This window comes from Triturus cristatus, chromosome 9 (genome assembly GCF_964204655.1).
Source record: "Triturus cristatus chromosome 9, aTriCri1.1, whole genome shotgun sequence".
Lineage (NCBI taxonomy): Eukaryota > Metazoa > Chordata > Amphibia > Caudata > Salamandridae > Triturus > Triturus cristatus.
Window position 1 is genome coordinate 678,227,144 of NC_140592.1, and position 20,566 is coordinate 678,247,709.

The following is a 20,566-nucleotide window of genomic DNA, read 5'->3' on the forward strand; positions in this document are numbered from 1 at the left end:
ACTGAATTTTCCACCTGTTGACCTGCACTTATAAAATGTAATTCGATTGAGAATTATTTTCAGACTACAACGTTTCCATAGATGTGCAAGCTCCATGTGGGCAAATTAGCCCTTTCCATAGTCACTGAAATTAAGCTAGATCCCTACCATAACATTCCCCATTGAGTAAACCCTCAACCCTTTCAAAGGTCGGTACTCCTAAATCACCAACACCTCACAAGGCCAAGGAATTGGAGAGTACAATGCTATACAAAATTCACCTTCAAGAACACAATATGTAAATTGGAACTACAAGGCAGTCCGAAGGAAAAAGATACAAATCAGTGAACAGGTATATGTTGATGATTAGTTACCATTTTTAGCAGCACCTGCAGTGCCTAATTTGAGCCGGTGGTTTCTGGTGCTCGGCACTGGCACTTAATTGCCAGCACCGGGGCTTAGGACAGTCTAACACGTGGTAGTGGTGTTTGCCAAATTTAGGTACCAGCACAACAACATCTGTTTATTATTTCAATGATTAGTATTTGCCACCCAAGCCATTCTTATAGATTTTGGGCCCTGGAATAGTGTGAATTGTCACACTTGAGTATGATGATTTGTAGTGTGTTGGTGCTGTCATTGGCAGCACTGCTAGGGGCAACTGATGTTTTAAGCTGTAGTGTCCTCCTGTTGAGGGCCCAGGCACTATTTCTTTTTTTAGAAATTAAGCACTGACTGCACCTACCATGAGAGGAGGAAAATGAGGAAAAATGGGAGGGACAAAGCAAATTGAAGCCAACGCCAGTCCCGGATACCATACGCCATTCCGGCCAGGAGAAGTTGCCCCAGGGGGTATCCGTGCCCTTGCAGGCTTACCGCCAGCGTGCGCCCTCGAAGAGGCATCCACTCCAGAACTGGAAAAGAAAGAAGAAACTATCGGACATCATTGTCTGGGAGGAGGACCACATACAATAAAGGCACCAGTAACTGCCAAAATGTCTGTGCAACCTCCACACATCCCACAAATCAAAACAACAATATAGCACTATGGGAAGTGCATCTGCTCCAGGTTTGACATCACTACATGTACATCAGTTTGAGAGGAACAGAATATGGGCCAATAACGATCCTTATTGTGCACAATTTGGCTTGTGACGTTGCTATAGTGACAAGATCGCTGTCATCTGGCTGGGCTCTAATGATTCTACAAACTATTTTTTAGAGTTTTGTAATACCCAAAACAAGTTTCTTAAATTCACCATTTTCATGAGCAAACAGGAAGTTTCTTTTCTTAATGTGACAATAAATGCAAATGCTGGTAACTTACTACCAAAGGGTACAATAAGAAATGCAGATAATAATAACCTGCTATAATTCGAAAGTGCAGATTCTGGCTCACTCAGGGAAAACTTGCTATTTGGGGAATTATTATGAATAAGGCAGAAATGCTCTGACTTTCAAGATTACAAAGCTGAGGCTGAAAAATTAACAAACAGGTTAATCAATGGACAGGGCTCTGAGGACATAGTGGAAAAGGAAAAAACTGTCCAAGTTCAATTATAGGAGATCCTTCTGGAAGACAAACATTAAGAGGATCCTAAGCCGTTAATATGTGCAAGAACCTACAGCAGTTATTCTGACCAGGTAAAGAACATTGTAAATAAACACTGGTACATACAGAATTAAAACTAATTCTTGAAAAAACCATGCTCTTGTTCAAACTAAACACTATGTTGAGGGATATATTGGTACTGACCAGACCAACAGGATCAATCAACTAAGATCAGAACACCTTATGGAACATGCCACTTGTCAATGGACACTATCCTTGTGGACAATGTTCAGTGTGCTCTTTCACAGCACAAATGAAAACTATTGACCTTGGTCTTAACCAGTTCAACAACTCAACCATGGAAACAACGTAATCATACAAACTGCAACTCTATGAACGTGGTCTACCTGAGCCAGTGCCCTTGTGGCCTCAAACACATATGGATGACGCCTAGAAAAAAAATTGTTGTGTCGCAGTCTACACTGCAACAAAATCCTTTTAGGTGATTTATGCACAAACCTCAAACTTCCTGCCATCAGCTCTGGCATAAGCTCTTCATACAACTCCAACTGTATCCGCCAGCACTGCTCACACCCTGAGCTCAGTAAGTTCCAGTTGAGCTCATCACATTTCAGAATATGTGCACACTTACATTCTCTCATAGCTGTCAAGCCATAGCTGTATGCCAGGTAAACACAACACCATCCCCGTAAATTCAATTAAGATAGAACATTACAATTAGTAAAAGAAACACTCATACCTATGGGAAAGGTAAGGTAATACAACAACATATCACGGTGAAGTATAAATACTACTTGTATAGACCACTAAATATGTTACAAGCAGTATCATTATGTTACAGTAGTGTAATATAAAACACAAATTCAATTTGAAATTCTGCAATACTAAGAATAACTACAAACAATGCACAGATAGGTAACATCTCCATGCTGAAGAAAACAATGTTCATTAAATTCTGGGATTAGCTGCTATGTAATAATTGTTGTATCTGGACGTCATATTCATTCTGCCTGACCTGGTAACACAATGTTCTGTTTCTGCACTCTCGTTACCCCTGGTTTTATCCCCATTTATAGGTAGCATCTCTATGCTGAAGACAACAATGTTCATTAAATTCTGGTGTTAGCTGCTATGTAATAATTGTTGTATCTGGACGTCATATTCATTCTGCCTTACCTGGTAACACAATGTTCTGTTTCTGCACTCTCTTTACCCCTGGTTTTATCCACATTGATAGGTAGCATCTCCATGCTGAAGACAACAATGTTCATTAAATTCTGGTGTTAGCTGCTATGTAATAATTGTTGTATCTGGACGCCATATTAATTCTGCCTGACCTGGTCACACAATGTTCTGTTTCTGCACTCCCCCTTTCCTTGTTTTTATCCCCATTCTTCCCAGCACATTTCCTGAAAACATCTAAGATGAACTGTTCCTCATTATCACGACCATCACTTTGGGCAGACCTTCTCTGCAGAATATCGCCTCCAAAAATGTCACGACCACCCAGGTATCTACTTTTTTGCACAATTTTTGATTTTCTAGACGTGGTTTGAATCTGACTATTGCCTTATGTGAGTTTAAGCATTTCATGCATTTCCTTTCTACTCTTTCAATTTCATTGTCTGCTCCTGGCTACCAGTAGGACTGTTTCACTCTATTTTTAGCTTTTTACAAGGCCTAGATGACCGTTTTGACATAGATTAATGATTCTATCATGAAGTTCCTTGGGTGGAACAATTTACCACCCCTCAATAAGAATCCTTCCTCCACAGACAATTCATTCTTCTCTTTCCAAAATGTAGTCAAATACTTGTCCAAATGCTTTCTCCCTGATCAATCCTCCTTGATGTACCTCATGGCCTAAGGTAACATGCAATCCTGTTCTTGGGCTGTTAACCACACCCCAGAATCAATGCTCAGTAACTCCTCTGAGAATACCATTGCTACCAAACATTCATCCCATCCTTGTCACAAATCTGTTGTGTCACAGACTACACCACAATGATGTCCTTTTAGATGATTTATTCACAAAGCTCAAATTCCTGTCATCATTCTTCCCAGCACATTCCATTTTCTGATCCCCTTGCGGAGCAGTCTCAAACTGGCAAGGAATCCTATTGTGGAAAGTATTATCTACCCAATCACACTTCTTTCCTTAATGTTCAACATTGAGTTTATTACCTTTAAATAATGATCACCAGATTTGTCTGCGGAAACACATTGTATCCAAACTGTTGTTTATGTAACATGGCCGATAGAGCAAATTATTTAAAACAAAATGTTCTGTGCCTCCCGCATGTGGCTTTCTGTATGTACTTTCCATTCGGCCTGTATTGATGTGAACACAACTGCTTACTAAAAAGCTTCCATAAAAAAAATAATGACAATCTTTCAGCATGCCAAATTTCCCCATTACACAGCGACACTGAATTGCACAGAATTTTAACAACGTGCAAAGGTTCCAAATATCTACTCTTGCCCTTCTTAGCAAGTCTTCCCTTCTTCACCTTTACAAAATCCCCCACCTTGAGGTTAACCTTTTTCACTCCATACAATGAATCATATCAACTCTCATACTACACTTGGTTCATTTCCATTTGGTTTCTTACTCCCATGGTGACCAATCAACCTTTCTAGATATGCTTAACAAACCCATGTTATCTTTACTATGGGGTGTTCTCCCCCTCATCAATTCAAAAGGACTGTACTCAGTTGACTCACACCAAACCAACCTGTAGGCTCCTACAGTTTTCACTAGTTTGTTTTCCAAGTTCATATTGCTACTGTTAGCTAATTCAATGATACCTTTAATAACTCTATTGAAGCGTTAAGCATTTCCGTTCCCTTTAGGATGGTAAAGAGCTATTGTTCTGTATATTACTACAGTTTTTTTCATGAATTTCCTGAAAACATCTAAGATGAACTGTCCCTCATTATCACCAACCACCACTTTGGGCAGACCTTCTCTGCAGAATATGTCGTCCACAAATTTCACGACCACCCAGGTATCTACTTTTGGTACAATTTTGATTTCTGTCCATTTCAAGAAATGATCTACAGCCACCAGGATGAGTCTGGATACCCCATAGACATCCTGTACAGGACCGAAGGACCTATTCCCTCCCAAGGCATTTGAAGAACTTTTGTGGGAAGTAGAGGTGGTTTGAATTTTACCATTGCCATATGTGGGTTTAAGCATTTCATGCATTCCCTTACTACTCTTTCAATTTCCCTGTCCGCTCCTGGCTACCAGTAGGATTGTTTCACTCTACTTTTAGGTTTTTACAATGCCTAGATGACCCTTTCGACATTGATTAATGATTCTATCATGAAGGTCCTTGACCGGAACAGTTTACCACCCCTCAATAAGAATACTTCTTCCACAGACATTCATTCCTCACTTCCCAAAATGCAGTCAAGTACTTGTCCAAAAGTTTTTTCTCTGGCCAACCCTCATTCACGTACCTCATTCCCCTAGGTAACATGCAATCCTGTTCTTGGGCTGTTAACCATACCCCAGAATCAATGCTCTGTAACTCCTCTCAGAATACCATTGCTCCCAAACATTCATCCCATCCTCGTTGCACATCTATTGTGTCACAGACTACACCACAATGATGTCCCTTTTAGATGATTTATTCACAAAGCTCAGACATCCTGCCATCAGCTCTGGCATAAGCACTTCATACACCTCCAACCAACTGTCTCCAACAGCACTGCTCACACTGAGCTCCGTAAGTTCCAGTTGAGCTCATCACATTCCAGAATACTTGCACACTTAAATTTCTGTCATAGCTGTCAAGCCATATTTGTATGCCAGGTAAACACAACACCAACCCCCTCAAATTCAATTAAGATTGAGCATTACAATTAGTAAAAAATTACTCATACCTACGAGAAAGGTTAAGTTATACAACAACATATCATGGTGAAGTATAAATACTACCTGTATAGACCACTAAATATGTTACAAGCAGTATCATTATGTTACAGTAGTATAATATAAAAAATTAATTCAAATTGAAATTCCGCAATACGAAGAATAACTACAGACCATGCACAGATAGGTAACATCTCTCTGCTGAAAGCAACAATGTACAGTAAATGCTGGTGTTAGCTGCTATGTAATCATTTTGGCATCTAGACTTCATATTCATTCTGCCTGACCTGGTAACACAATATTCTGTTTCTGCACTCTCCCTTTCCCTGTTTTTATCCCCATTCTTCCCAGCACATTCCATCTTCTGATCCCCTTGCGGAACAGTGTCAAATTGGCAAGGAATCCTCAAGTTGGGGAACGTATCATCTACCCAATCAAACTTCTTTACTTAAGGTTCAACATTGAGTTTATTACCTTTAAATAATGATTACCAGATTTGTCTGCGGAAAAACATTGCATCCAAACTGGTGTGTATGTTCAAAAATCAGATAGGAGGGAGAAAGAAGGGCTTAGGTCCACTCAGCTTCCTTATCTCAATATATCAAAAAATCAATGGGAGAGTGGATCACTGGTCCTAGGAGAACCAGGGTATTGCATGGTTAGTACATAGTACTGTTTAAGAAACCCTCATTCACGTTTGGTAAAGGATCGAGATTAGCGGTATATCTTGATTCTCCACTAGATTTGTCATTAACGTGATCGCATAATCATTGGGTTAATCCAATCCTTCCTCCACCCGGAGGTTTTTACCACTGGTGGTCACAGTAGTGATCGTGAATAAAAAGGTGAGGTGATTGTGGTGAAAAAAGTGTTGTTTAAAAATCTCGTAAAGCCAGCAGATTTCTTTATTGGTACTGGATTCGGGATAGGTTTAAAAAAGTTTTGTAATTGTGCACACATCAGACTTATTATGGTCAAGTGCACTTTTAAAATTAGTGTCCAAAAAAGGTCGACATGTTTCAGCCCTCGTCAGCCCCGAGGGGTCAAGTGGGCTTTCTTCAGGACCTGGTGCAGAATAGAGTGGCCTTAACTTCAGGCACCCTTGTGGAAGTGCGGGAAAAAATTGTTTCCTTCTTGGTCGCACATTCAATCTAAAACCATTGAAAAAGTGTTTGTCGGGGGAGGGGGGAAAAAGAAAATAGGGGAAATAAAGACACAAAAATCATTGTGAATTCATTCAGTATATATGCAATCATAAAATGGCAAAACTTCTTCTTGAGTGAGACCCATTTTGTTAGGGAAAACACTCGGTATGGCAAAGTTCGTCCCTCCTTTTTGTAAGAAACAGACCCTTTTAACAATCCATTTTGTCATATTCCCAAAAGAATAATAAACCAAATCTCCAAACAATTCCTCATTATCATCAGCAAAAATGCGTGCTCTATACTCCCTTGTAATTGATTCAGGTTAAGGGGTCAAGAGAAATAACACTTCTAGATGTTCATAGAGAGTGATTAGGATATTGGTCATCAAATGGCGCCACGTTGTAAGTAGGGCTAAGGCAGGACTCATTAAAAGTATGCAAGTGAATTCGTTGTAAGATACTTAAGTTTAACAAAAGGAGCTATGCGGCATATCTATCTAATACGGGGCTCTCGTTTGTGTTGGTTCCGTGGCTGGTAGTCGGAGCTCTCAGAGATTGTACCCTTGTGATATGAGACAGAACCTCAGGAAGGGGAAATTACAGTGCGCTATTATATTTCTCTAGGTAAGTAACGATAAATCTCAAATGGCTCAAAAGTCGCGCAAGACGAGTAAATTACAAGACATTGTGATATAGAACGCGCTAAAGCAAAAATTACTCGTGCAGAGTCTGCCTTGATTACCTGGTCTCCTTGGTTACAGGCCACAACGGGTGCTCTAGGGGGGTCGCTTCACGCTCTAGTGGTGATTGGAGAAAAAGCAGTGCTTCAAAAAAAAAAAAAAAAAAGTATGTCTTAAGAATACGTTACGGTTTTTTCGGCGGTCCAAATCTCCTTCCATTACCTCTTCGGCGTTGGTCTGTGACCTGTGCTGACTCTGCCTCCTAGGACCCGGTGAAGACAAAGGTTCCAGGTCGACTGATTCTTTTAAAGGTAGAGTGGTCATAGACATAGAGGAAAGATTAACTAGTTTCATCATTACTTTCAAGATTCAAAACATTGGTCAGTGGCCGTCTAATTGTCATGTTTTGAGCAAAAAAGTACTCGTAGGTAATAGTCAATAAACTCATCTTGCCATAGTAAGTAATAGGATATCTTGACTTAATTATGTCCGTTAATTGATTCATTGTCTACTTCGTTACCTCTGGGTGTATGGTACCGCGATCTCGTGAAGCATTTGGTGATTACGTTTTAATAATCAAAGGTTCGACTCCATTTTTCAGAAAATGACATTGGTATTTGTGAAGCTCGAAGTTATCGGTAAGGCACGTCTGAACTGAACAGGGTCTGGGTGAGTCAATAGATCATTGACACTTATACTTGCTGTAGGAAATGGAGAGGTAAAGGGGATCATAAGGTGTATTTAGGGATGATACATAGTGTTATGCCCGCGTTGACCATTGCTCTTATTATTGGTGAGGCGTTGGTAATATCTGCTTCATTTTATCGAGACAAAAGGGGAAATGATCTTGGTTTCCGGAATAGCGCTAAAGTTCACAGATTTCTTAGTACTTCATGTTGATGGGTGTTGGTGTTTCAATCATGTATCGTGTATGTAACATGGCCGATAGAGCAAATTGTTTAAAACAAAATGTTCTGTGCCTCCTGCGAGTGACTTACTGTACGTACTTTCCTTTCGGTCTATATTGCTGTGAATTGAGAAACTGCTTAATATAAAGCTTTCATAAAAAAAATAATCACAATCTTTTATCATGCCAAATTTTCCCATCACTCAGCAATGTTGAAGTGCAGAGACTTTTAAAAAACTGCAAAGGTTCCAAATATCTACTCTTACCCTTCTTAACAAGTCTACCCTTCTCTACCTTTACAAAATCCCCACCTTGAGGTTAACCATTTTCACTCCATGCATCATATCAACTCTTATACTTCACTTGGTTCATTTCCATTTGGTTTCTTACTCCCATGGGTAAATGTAAAAATGTAAGGTGACCAATCAACCTATCTAGATTTTGTTAACAAACCCATGTTATCTTTAGTATGGGGTGTTCTACCCCTCATCCGTTCAAAAAGACTCTACTCCGTTGACTCACACCGAACCAACCTGTAGGCTCCTACAGTTTTCACTAGTTTGTTTTCCCAGTTCATATTGTCACTCTTAGCTAATTCAATGATCCCTTTTATAACTCTATTGAAGTGTTCAGCATTTCTGTTCCCTTGGGGATGGTAAATAGCTATTGTTCTCTTTATTACTCCAGTTTTTTTCCATGAATTTACTGAAAATATCTGAGATGAACTGTCCCTCATTATCACGGCTACCACTTTGGACAGACCTCCTCCAAAAATTTCACGACCGCCCAAGGATCTGCTTTTTGTACAATTTTGATTTCTGGCCATTTCAAGAAATGATCTACAGCCACCAGGATGAGTCTGGATACCCCATAGACATCCTGTACAGGACCGAAGGACCTATTGTCTCCCAAGGCATTTGAGGAACTTATATGGGATGTAGAGGTGGTTTGAATTTGACCATTGCTTTATGTGAGTTTAAGCATTTCATGCATTTCCCTACTACTCTTTCAAGTTCCCTGTCTGCTCCTGACTACCAATACAATTGTTTCAGTCTACTTTTAGTTTTTACAATGCCTAGATGACCGTTGTGACATAGATTATTGATTCTATCATGAAGGTCCTTGGGCGAATGAGAATCCTTCCTCCACAGACAATTCATTCCTCACTTCCCAAAATGCAGTCAAATCCTTGTCCAAAAGATTTTTCTCTGACCAACCCTCCTTGACGTACCTCATGACCTTAGGTAACATACAATACAGTTCTTGAGCTGTTAACCATACCCCAGAACACATGCTCTGTAACTCCTCTGAGAATACCATCCTCGTCTCTAATCTGTTGTGTCACAAACTACACTACAATTATGTCCTTTTAGAGAATTTTTTCACAAAGCTCAAACCTCCTGGCATAAGCTCTGGCATAAGCTCTTAATTGTTTATGTAACTTTCAGCCACTCTTTAACTATTTTGTAATAAAAAAGAAATTGATATATTTTATTTTAACTCTTTGGTAAATTGAGTTGATCGTTATATCAGTATTTATATGAAGGTCTGTCATTGTTGGTTTTTGATCTACATGTTGCCTAGTGATTCTGTTCTGCAATTTGCATTTTCCCTGTCCTAGGAAAGTTCATTAGTTACAGGGGTCCCCATTTTTTGCATTATATATAAGCTCTTCATACACCTTCAACTGTCTCCACCAGCAGTGCTCACAGTCTGAGCTCAGGATCTTCTAGTTGAGCTCATCACATTCCAGAATACTTACACACTTACATTCTCTCATAGCTGTCAAGCCATTGCTGTATGCCAGGTAAACACAACAGCCTACCTAAGCCAGTGCCCTTTCGGCCTCAAAAAAATTGCGATAACATCTAGAAAAATTGAAATCAGGATAAGCAACATCACAGTAACATTAGATGCCATCACAACACTGCTAAAATTACTCCTTATTTTCTAGCAGGTCCTTCTGAAAATCACCTAATCTGGACCATTATCGAAAAGGGTCCAAACAGTTTGAACATATCAAAAATATTATTTACCATGAACAACACTAAGTTCAAAGATTAAAAACAGGTCTTGATGATATCCCTTGGAATAGATCATAAGTGCCTATGTTAGAGTGTGGACCACATCTTGGGACATAACACTAAGAATGTTGCATTTTCAAATAAAACCAAGAACATTTGTCTATTAGCAGATGAGCTGAAGCTGAATACAGGTATGTTTACCTAAGACTCTCGTAGTTTCCATTATTTTCATGTTTCCACCATTTGGTGCGGTATCAAAGACACCCTCTGAGTACAACTCAGTGTGACTAAACAAAGATGAAGCAGTCCTACACAAGACATCTGACGTGATAAACTAATGTAGCAGTGCACTTGTCTTTTCATAGGTTTGGCACCCATGATGCTATCCAATCAACAAATTGTTTTACAGTAGCTTTCATTTCAAGTATATTACAAATATAAATAACACCCAGACGTCTCTCCCCTCCTAGTTTTAAGATACATATGACAATTTCACTTCAAATAAATTAACTAACAGCTGTGGGCGTGTCCAAAATGGTAGCAGTGTAGATCGCACCACCGAGAAACTCTAGAGAAACCACTGTGCCCGTGATTTGGGAGGAATCCTTTTTTTCAGGGCACCCACGTTGAGGGAGTTGTGCCTCTGAGGGCACCTGATGCCGGCAAGAGCCGTTTTTTGACTCTCATGACCAAGGATCACTTGACTGTGGGTCGAGGAAGGAGGTGGCGACGGAGTTTGATGACTGACACTGACAACGAGGAGAAGAATACTGGCGCCAGAAGGAGGTCACTTCTCAAGACAGTGCTACGAAAAATTGCCAAAGGATGCAGAACGTCTTTTAGGGTCCCTGTCCCCTTCCCCTGCTGGAGCCTGGAAAACCCCACTAAGTTGTGGCGGTGAGCTTGTGGGCGAATAAAGCACCACCGAGCGGCAGCAACGGGCTGACGGACAGCGGGTCCCTGGTGAGTGGAAGGCATTGTGGAATATGGCCTCACTTGGGCATCCAGGGCTCTATGTGGCTGGGGTCGGGCTGGCTGAATTGAACCGATTCCACACGTGGGCCGGAACTGTGGTTGGGCCTGTGCCCTGTGAAGGAGCATTGAGGCCGAGAGAGGCCTGGTGCATGGAGCATATGCAGATGCTGGGCAACCCCACTATACTGTGGGAGTGGCTGTAGATGCAGGGGGCTGCAAGGAGATGGCCTAAAAACCCAAGCCTTCCCCCACACAATGTAAGAGACTATAAGTGATAGGTGAGAGGCCTCACAACTGGACACAGGGGATAAGGTACTTGGGGTGCAACAGTAAACCACAATTGAGCTTGGTGTGGCACCCCACACCATCCCATCATTGTGAAATCGGACACTGCATCACTGCGGGCTTTGACATGCTAACCGTGAGGCACTAATTGGTACCCAAACTACACCATGGTGGTACAACAGAGGGCCGGTTTGTACAAGCAAGAAGAAAAGGAGACGCACCTGTGCCTTTGTGTCTCCTCGACCACAGCATTGTGAAACCTCAACTGGCCAAACCGCATGGGGCAAAGAGCATGTGTGAAAAGAACCCTGTTCCTATGGGAGGGTCCTTTGCACAGAGGACTTCTCCAGCAAATTCGACCAAGTGCTTCAAGCCATAAAGGACTCACAGACCACCATAGCTGGCAAATATGACGTGACAACACTAAACGTGGATCTTCTACTCCTTTGATATGACAACTGGTAACTGGTCAGTTGTGTGGGTGACACTGAGTTCTCCTTGATGTCCATGTGCCCCACAATCAAAAGTCGCTTTGGTGGGAACCCATAATTCATGTAGACCCTTAATATGGAACTGTTCATCGAACGATGGCTTCTGGAATCAGTTCTGCCAGGAAAAAAAGCAACCTTCTTCTCTGTGGAGACTGTGCATCTGGTCACCTAGGACTCCATCACAAACTGTGTTGTTAGGCAATATTGACTTTAGAGACAGAATTGTCATTCTACAACTTTTCAGAAGTCAAGTCCCATGGTGTATAGACAACAGCACGATGAACATATTTCCAGACTTCACATATAAAGTTCAACACCTGTGTAGCTCCTACACTGGCGTGAAGAAACAACTGGGAACACTGAGCTACAAGTATGCCCTCATATTCCCTAGGGAATTCCAGGTTGTAGCCAGGGATGAAATTCTGTTCTTTCACACAGAGCAAGAGGCACGGCAGTGGCTCCAAACGAGGAGAGTGGAAATCCCACGGAAGGAATCAGAGGCCCGGAATGGCTAGAATACCCTGAGCCTCAGAAAGTGTGGGACTTGGAGGGGTAAACTCATGTGAGAACAGGCAGCCAAGGAGGACAGGGCATGGGTGCTGTAAGAGCTGGTGACACAGTGCTACATACTGTCAAATGCCTTCTCCTCCAACAACGAAAGGGACACAGAGTCGGAGGGAACAGACAATGGAGACACGGATATAGCTATGTCCGGGGACTTGCACTGCTCCCCTTGGCTACAGACGCTATAATTTAAGCTGCAGGCTTTGAACAGGACCGGAGAAAGCCCAGCCAGTGGGTGTGAGGTATGCAAGACCAGTCCAGCCCACCACTGGATGCAGTAAATACTGGGTGCAGAGAGGAATGAAGGATGCTGCTGGAGACCACCATGTAAGTAGCAAGTGGCCTGTTGCCAGCCTGCCAGGGAAGAGGAAGCTGGGCTTGTTCAGCTGTTGATATGTTCTTTGGTGGTCTTTCTGCCTTCCAAGCACTTACAACATAATAGTGGCACAACAGAAGATATTACTCCAGGAGGTGACATTACATAGGGATGAACACCAGTCTTACAATATTCTGACTTGGAATGTATGGGATATAGCTACACTGGCCAAAACGTATAAAGTGTAAGAACACCTCAGGTGCCCGCACATTGACATAGCCTACATACAGGGGACACACATGAAAACTGTTGTGGAAACCAATGAAGCGGTAGAGAGCTAGATAATCGGAACCACATATTCATCTTATTTAGGGGGATCCTGGCATGGATTGAACTGAGCATCCCCTATGTAGAAAAGCACAGCCGGAAAGACAGCAAGGCCAAGTATGTGATAACAGAGGTACTGCTGGACAGAGAGAACGCCCTTGGCCCTGTTGGCAGTCAGTACCCCAAACTCCAATCAACAAGCCTTCCTAGACACACTGACTCCAACACTGCTCCAAGACGTATCCGCACTTCAAATATGGGAGGATGACTTCAACTGTGTATCGGACTTAGAGATAGACTGTTTACCCCAGCATTGGGATGCATTCAAAGTGGCGCTAAAGGGCACAAGTATAAAGCCCACATATGGTGTCAAAAAGAGCTTAAACAGGGACCTTTTGAAAACAGAAAGGAAGACCTGCAGAGCTGAATTGAGGGCGCCATTTACAATGATTTGGCGCAGAAAGTCTTTTTGCGGCACTGCCCTATGCCAAATGGAAAGGGCAGGAACGCACTTTACAGTGCATTTCTGTCCTTTCAGCCAGTGCTAGCGCACAATTTAGTGCCTACCGCCACCGCAAGCAACCTTGCCTGCATTGTTGGAAGGATTGTTTTTGTGCAGGAACGGACTACATTGTAGTGTTTTCCTCTTTCTGTGTGTGAAAAAACTAGGAGAGATAAAGATATTTCTCCTCATCATGCCTGCCCTGGGAGGCGTACAGTTTTGACACATTTCCAGGTTTACAGATCCTTGTAAATCTGGGACTGCATCAAAACCCATGGGTGTTGTGTGGCGTCACAAAAAGTGATGCAAAAGAGTCGCAAGGGGCTTGCAAAATAAGCCCCTAAGACTTTAGCTCTGTGTTTCTCTGATGAACAGTTCTGAGTTTGATTGTTGGGAGTGTACAACACTCCGATCTGTGATTTTGATTACACTGCCCTCATGTCGTGCTGCTGAAGAAGCCTGCAAGTTAATGCCACTGAAGTCAATGTATGAGTTTTGCATATAGAGTCCAGTTTGTGTACTGATGGTAACTGCCTCCTCTTGTTATTTCCAGAGTATTGTGTCATCGCAGAAACAGTGGTTCAGGTCCAGTGCATATCTACCTCGCAGACACAGTAGGTTTCAGGAGCTGCAAATCCTGTGACACAGTGTTGCACAGCCGCTGAGCAGATCTAGTACCGCAAGCAGCCTTGCAGTACCTCATCAATAAAGTTCTGCGAGATTTGCTGGACATTTTTGTGTTGTCGTATACATCGACGACATCATAATCTATTCCCAAAACATGACTGAACATAGAGACCATGTCAGGACAGTCTTGCAACATCCCAGAGAACATACCCTTTTTGCCAAGTTGGATAAATTCATGTTTTATATCCAGTCTGTTCAGTTCCTGGGCTATGTCTTGTCTCCAAAGGGTGTGACCATAGATAAACAAAAGGTGAAGGTAATCTTAGATTGGCCAGCACTGACCACAGTAAAGGAGGTACAGAGCTTCCTGGGGTTTTCAAACTTTTAGTGACGATTTATCACCCGTATCTCTGACATAGTAAGCCCCATCACCAGACTCTTACAAAAAGAAGGTATCTTTTGAGTTGTCCCAGGAGGCCAACGATGAATTTATCTTACTTAAGGAGAAATTCACAAAGGCCCCAGTACTCAGACATCGAGACCCCGTGCAGCCTTACTTTGTGGAGGCAGATGTATTGTATATGGTGAGTAACATAGTTCTAGATATAATTATATATGTCAATCCCTATTATGTGAAGTGAGAAGGATTTGTTAGGATAATGAGCATCATGAAATGTTGGAGCATGCCAATATCCTTAGTTTTGTCCAAGTGTCCAAAGCAAATTTTCACCTTTCCCAATGGCGCAGTGTTATTTTTAATCGAAATCATATAGGTATGTGCTAAAATCACTAAAGAAAGCCAGTGACCTGGTATGCACCTCTTTGCTTGGGAGGACAGTTTAAGCAAGAAATATTCAAGCAAGAAAATGTATATCTCTGTCTACACATAAGAAGTGCCAAAGGTACTGGCAAAGATGATGGTGTTAAAGAGCAGGGAGAGTAAGACATTTAATGTGTTCATTAGTATCATGCAAAGCGTAAGGAAAGAAACGGTTATAGTACCTTATCGTGTCCCTAGTCATATTCCGTTCATCATACCAAGCCTAATAAATCTCAGTTCTGGCTAGTAGAATTACAATCATACAATTAAGTGTCATGTCCATTTCTTTAATTCATTTAACCAAAATAAACATACATAGTGATTCATATTATAAATGGTAGTACATTCCTAAAATGATGAAAAGATTATTGTAATCCAACTCTGCTTAGCATGGAAGCTGTCTATAGCATCACTCAATGTATAACGTCATAGAAGCTTAGTAGCAGCCAAGTTGCTTGGCAGTTCCGGCTACAATGTTCCCATGAGGAGCAGGGTCAAGACAGATTTGTATATGGTTGGGTCAATCTGAGGTGGGGTAGTGAGCAAAATAACAATGGATTTAACCCAGATATCTTGACTGGGAGTGAATGTTTGATTTATTCAGCATCATCATTTGTTGCCACCGCATATTTCAACCTTAGTGGATGGTTATGCCCAGACGTGGGTCCCTTGCTCGTTGTTAAACTAGATTCAACCTAGCATGGTTGATGAGGGATGATACCTGGTACTGGTCCCAGGATGCTTTTTTCCAGTCCATTGAGGACCCGGTTTGGCAGTTCAGGCTGGACTTTTCCCATGAGGAGCAGGGTCAAGACTGATTTGGATATGGCTGTGTCCAAACTGGGGTGGCGTAGTGAGCAAAATAACAATGGATTTAACCCAGATCTCTTGACTGGGGTTGAATATCTGATATATTTAGCATTCCATCCATCATTTGTTGCCGCAGCATTTTATGCTCTAAGTGGGATGTGTATGCACAGACATGGGTCCCTTCCTTGCTGTGCCACTGGATTCAAGCTAAGCTGGCTGATGGGGGTTGATACCAAGATTCTTGTTCCCGGTCCAGGGGGACCCGGCTTGGCAGCTTGGGCTGGACTGTTCCCATGAGGAGCAGGGTGAAAACTGATTTGCATATGGGTGGTTCCCAAATGGGTTGGCATATAAAGCAAACTTATGATGGATTTAACTCAGATATATTGACTTGGGGTGAATGTTTGATGGATTCAGCATTCCATCCATCATTTGTTGAAACAGCATTTTTTGCCCTAAGTGGGATGGGTATGCCCAGACGTTGGCCCCTTGCTCGCTGTGCCACTGGATTCAAGCTAGCTTGGCTGATGAGAGGTGATCCCATAAAACCGGTTCCAGGATGCTTGTTTCTGGTCCAGGGAGGACCTGGATTGGCAGTTTGGCCTGCACTGTTCCCATGAGGAGCAGGGCCAAGACTGATTTGCAAATGGCAGGGTCCAAACTTGTGTGGCGTAGTGAGCGAAAGAACAATGGATTTAACCCAGATCTCTTGACTGGGGTGAATGTTTGATTTATTTAGGATTCCGTCCACCATTTTTGCAGCAGCATTTTTTGCCTACATGGGATGGGCATGATCGGACGTGGGTCCCTTGCTTTCTGTGCCAGTGGATTCAAGCTAGCCTGGCTGATATGGGGTGATACCCCAAAACCAGTCCCAAGAAGCTAGTTTCCGATCCATGAAGGACCAGGCTTGGCAGTTCAGGCTGGACTGTTCCAATGAGCACAGGGTCAAGACTGATTTGCATATGGGTGGATTCAAAATTGGGTTGGTATATGAGCAAAGGACAATGGATTTAACCCAGATGTCTTGGCTGGGGATGAGGGTTTGATTTTTTCAGCATTCCGTACATCTTTTGTTGCCACAGCATTTTCTAAAAGTGGCATTTCTAAAATATTAATGTAAAATCCAACTACACCAGTAAGCAGGATTTATTATCACTATTCTAAACATACATAAAATGGCAATGTCACTCCTTTCTGATCAGGAATTACCCCTTAAAAGTATAGAAGGGAATTCTCAACGCTAGAGTATGAGAGGAGTAGGCCTCACAGCAATGAGAAACAAAATAGGCTGTTTGTCACCACCAGGACATGCCACATATAAAATCACATGTCCTAGCTTTTACTTACACAGCCCCTGCGAATAGGGCTAACTAGGGCCTACCTTAGGTGTGACCTCTGTGTAATAACAGGGGAGTTTAAGGCTTGGCGAGTAGTTTTAAATGCCAAGTTAAAGTGGCAGTAAACAGTGGCGTAACGAAAGTTTAAGGGGCCCCCCTGCAATGTACACGGAGGGCCCCTGCTCCGGATTTAATCCGGAGCGCTCAGGTCCGACTACTCTGCTGAGGGGGCCCCCTGCAGCTGGAGGCCCCCCCGCACCGCGGAGGATGCGGGTGCCTCTGTTACGCCCCTGCCAGTAAACTGCGCATGCAGGCTGTGTAGTGGAAGGCCTGAGACAAGTTTGAAAGGCTACTTCTGTGGCATTGAATTTACAGGCCCTTGGTAGATGGTATACCACTTTACATGAGACTTATAAGTAAATTAAACATGCCAAACAGGTCTAAACCAATCATACAGCATTTTAGTGGGTGGGCACATGCACTTTTACACTGGTTAGCAGTGGTGGAGTGCCCACAGTCGTAAAGGCAACAAAAAGAGGGTCAGAAGAATAGGAGGAGGAAGGCAAAAGATTTGGGGATAACCCTATTGAATGGGCCAGATCCAACACAACCCCCTCATGCCTAAAGCCAGGGTAGACTAATCAATACCTTGATGGGTTTCCCTGCCTGGGACAATAAAACATGTACCCTGGCCCGCTACTGCAGGGGTACGTGCCAGTTCTATGCCTCTTTGAGCCCAATTGGATTACTCGGTCTATACCTTGTGGACACCATCTGTAAAGCGCCTAACTTTAAGTTGTTCACAGATGTATCCCAGTAGGCAAACAGTGCCACCATGGGCAACAAAATGATGTGGCCCACTTCACCTCTTGCGTCTGACTTCTGTCCCCAATCCAAGGAATTCTCTGTATATAAGGACAGTACCCAACAGAGGCCACTGACAGCTGTCAGCATTCAGAGCCAGGCCTCAGGCCATCCAGGGGTCTCTGTGGTGTCTCAGAGTGGGGGCGGTAGCCTCGGGTGCATCGCATCCTTTCTCAACTCCCCCTTCCACCAGTTCAGGGGTGGGATCCTGAGACTGGTACTCCAGCCCAGGGTGTGTACCTTTAGGCTGGACATGAGTCAGGGGCAAGTCTTTCCTCCTTTTGGAAGTGGTACCCCAGATTCTAAAACTTTCATGGCACTTGTAGCAGCCATCCTGCACAATTCTCCCCCCAGTTCAGGGTTTCTATCCTGCAACTGGTTCTCCAACTCAGGTTCTGTACACTTGGGTTGAACTGGGGTCATGGGTGAGTCTGTTCTCCCCCTGCCTCTCCTTCTGTGGTTCCGCCCTTTCCTCCTAAGAGTGGTACCACAGGCGACAAAACTGTAGGGATGCATGTGGAACCTGCCCTTTCCCAGAAGTCAGGGATGGTACCCTGAACCTGGTTCTCTAACCCACGGTCTGTACCCTATAGCTGAACAGGAGTTAGAGGAGAGTCCTTCCTCACCCTTAAACTCCTCCATCTGGGCTTCTGGATTCTCCCCTGCGGAGTGGTACTGTCAGACACTAGACTTGGCTGGACTTTTGTTTTCAGCCGCCCCTCAAGTTCTCCTGACATGATGGGTCCCCCTCAGTAGACAGTCTCCCGGTACAGACTAAATTCCCCTCCTGGTGACCCCTTGGGGTACTATCCAGGAGCTGGGACTGGGCATATAGCACACTTGGACTTTGCCCACTGCCACCTCTTCTACTCTGAAAAGGGACGTGGGACCCTTTACCCACCACACTACACTAGGAACTGTCTGGGCTACTGTGACCCTGCCCTTGGATGGGGGGGGGCATGAGTGAGTCTCTTTAGGATCACTCTCAAATGCCTTTCCAGACCACGTGGTGCTCACCCAGAGGTCTGCCACCTTTGCAAGTTCACTGGGTTCAAAGAACGTCTACTCCAACAATAGTTGGCATAGCCCTGGAACACAACAATGGAACATGTGTTCTCTGACAATCAGATTGCACAGCCCTCAAAATTGTTTACTGTGCTACTCTTCAACCAACCATCCAGTACTTTGCATATATCCTCACAAATTCCTTCAAAGACTGGTTAGACAGCTTCCTGCTGCCCCTTAACTTCAACTGATATGCTTCAGGGGTGAATACATGCTTTATTATCAGGGTTTCCTTCATTGGGGTGTACCTCTGCATGTCACTGCCTTCTAGAGCCAGTAGGGCATACCTTCCATCATCAGGAATATAACTCCCCAGGCCAGTTCCCCAGTCCTTGTCAGGGATCCCGCGCACTTCTAGAGCTCTCCTACTTCTGCAACCTCTGATGTATGCCATCCCCCACCTTGAAGCTCAGAACCAAGTCTTGGGTTTTGTGAATGCCATCTTTAACACTGGACTCAATATTGCTGCCACCACTGGACTCTACTTGCAGTGCTTGTGAGTACAGAATTCTCAAACTACACTTATGGGACAATTCCCTTTCCTCAAGAGCAGGTTTTTTCCTGGCGAAGGCTATTTCAGCCTCTACCATCCTCTCTTCAACTAAGGCTCTTTCAGCCTTCACCCTTCTCTCTTCTACAGCCAGCTGGGCTAACTGTAACCTCAGGTCCTTCTCAGCCTGTCTATTCTTAAACTCCTCGTGGAATATGGTGCGGGAAGTGACACTGCTCCTGGCACTAGACCCAGCAAGGGACTCCCTATCTATGGGTCTTCTCTCTCTACTGACGTTCATGCCCAGCCATTTTCTCTGTCCTCCTCAAACTCCTCAGGCTCACTGCACTCTTGGGGTGCTGATTGTGATCCCTTCCACTCCGAGTCCTCCTCAGGGACCTGCTCAGGGTTTCCTCAAAACCACCGCCCTCCTGGTCCTCATTTGGTTGTATGACATAATTTCGACAGACAGAAAATCGACCTACTAATATATCGCAACAAAAATATCGATGTCAAGAATATCGACATCCTATCTACAACATGGTAAGTACAAAAATATCGAAAATTAAATATCGATGTCAAAAATATCGTTATTAAAAATATCGTTTTTTTTAACTTTAAAAATATATGTAAAATAAACCAAATTATACTTAGAAATTAAATAAACATAATTAAATATATTGTATAATATTTAAAATGTATAATTAATATATATAATTTAATAAACTTTAATTAAACATATACATATAATATATATTATATATACTTACTTAATAATTAATTTTACTAATAATTTCTGTAACGTATAAATTATTAAATGTTTTTAAAAATTACCAATACATCTATACACATAAAAAAATAACATTAATAAATATTTAATAATTACATATAGCAAATAAT

General features: G+C 42.8%; 1 protein-coding gene across 2 annotated transcripts in view; it reads right to left on the reverse strand.

Annotated features, from left to right (window-relative positions):
* Window positions 1-20,566, reverse strand: part of LOC146798485 (solute carrier family 22 member 20-like) — a 231,113-nt gene that overhangs the window by 84,488 nt on the left and 126,059 nt on the right. For both annotated transcript variants that reach the window (XM_085625757.1, XM_085625756.1), the window contains exon 5: window positions 725-893. In XM_085625757.1, coding sequence (XP_085481883.1) covers window positions 725-893 — 169 coding nt within the window. The remainder of the gene's footprint in view (window positions 1-724; window positions 894-20,566) is intronic.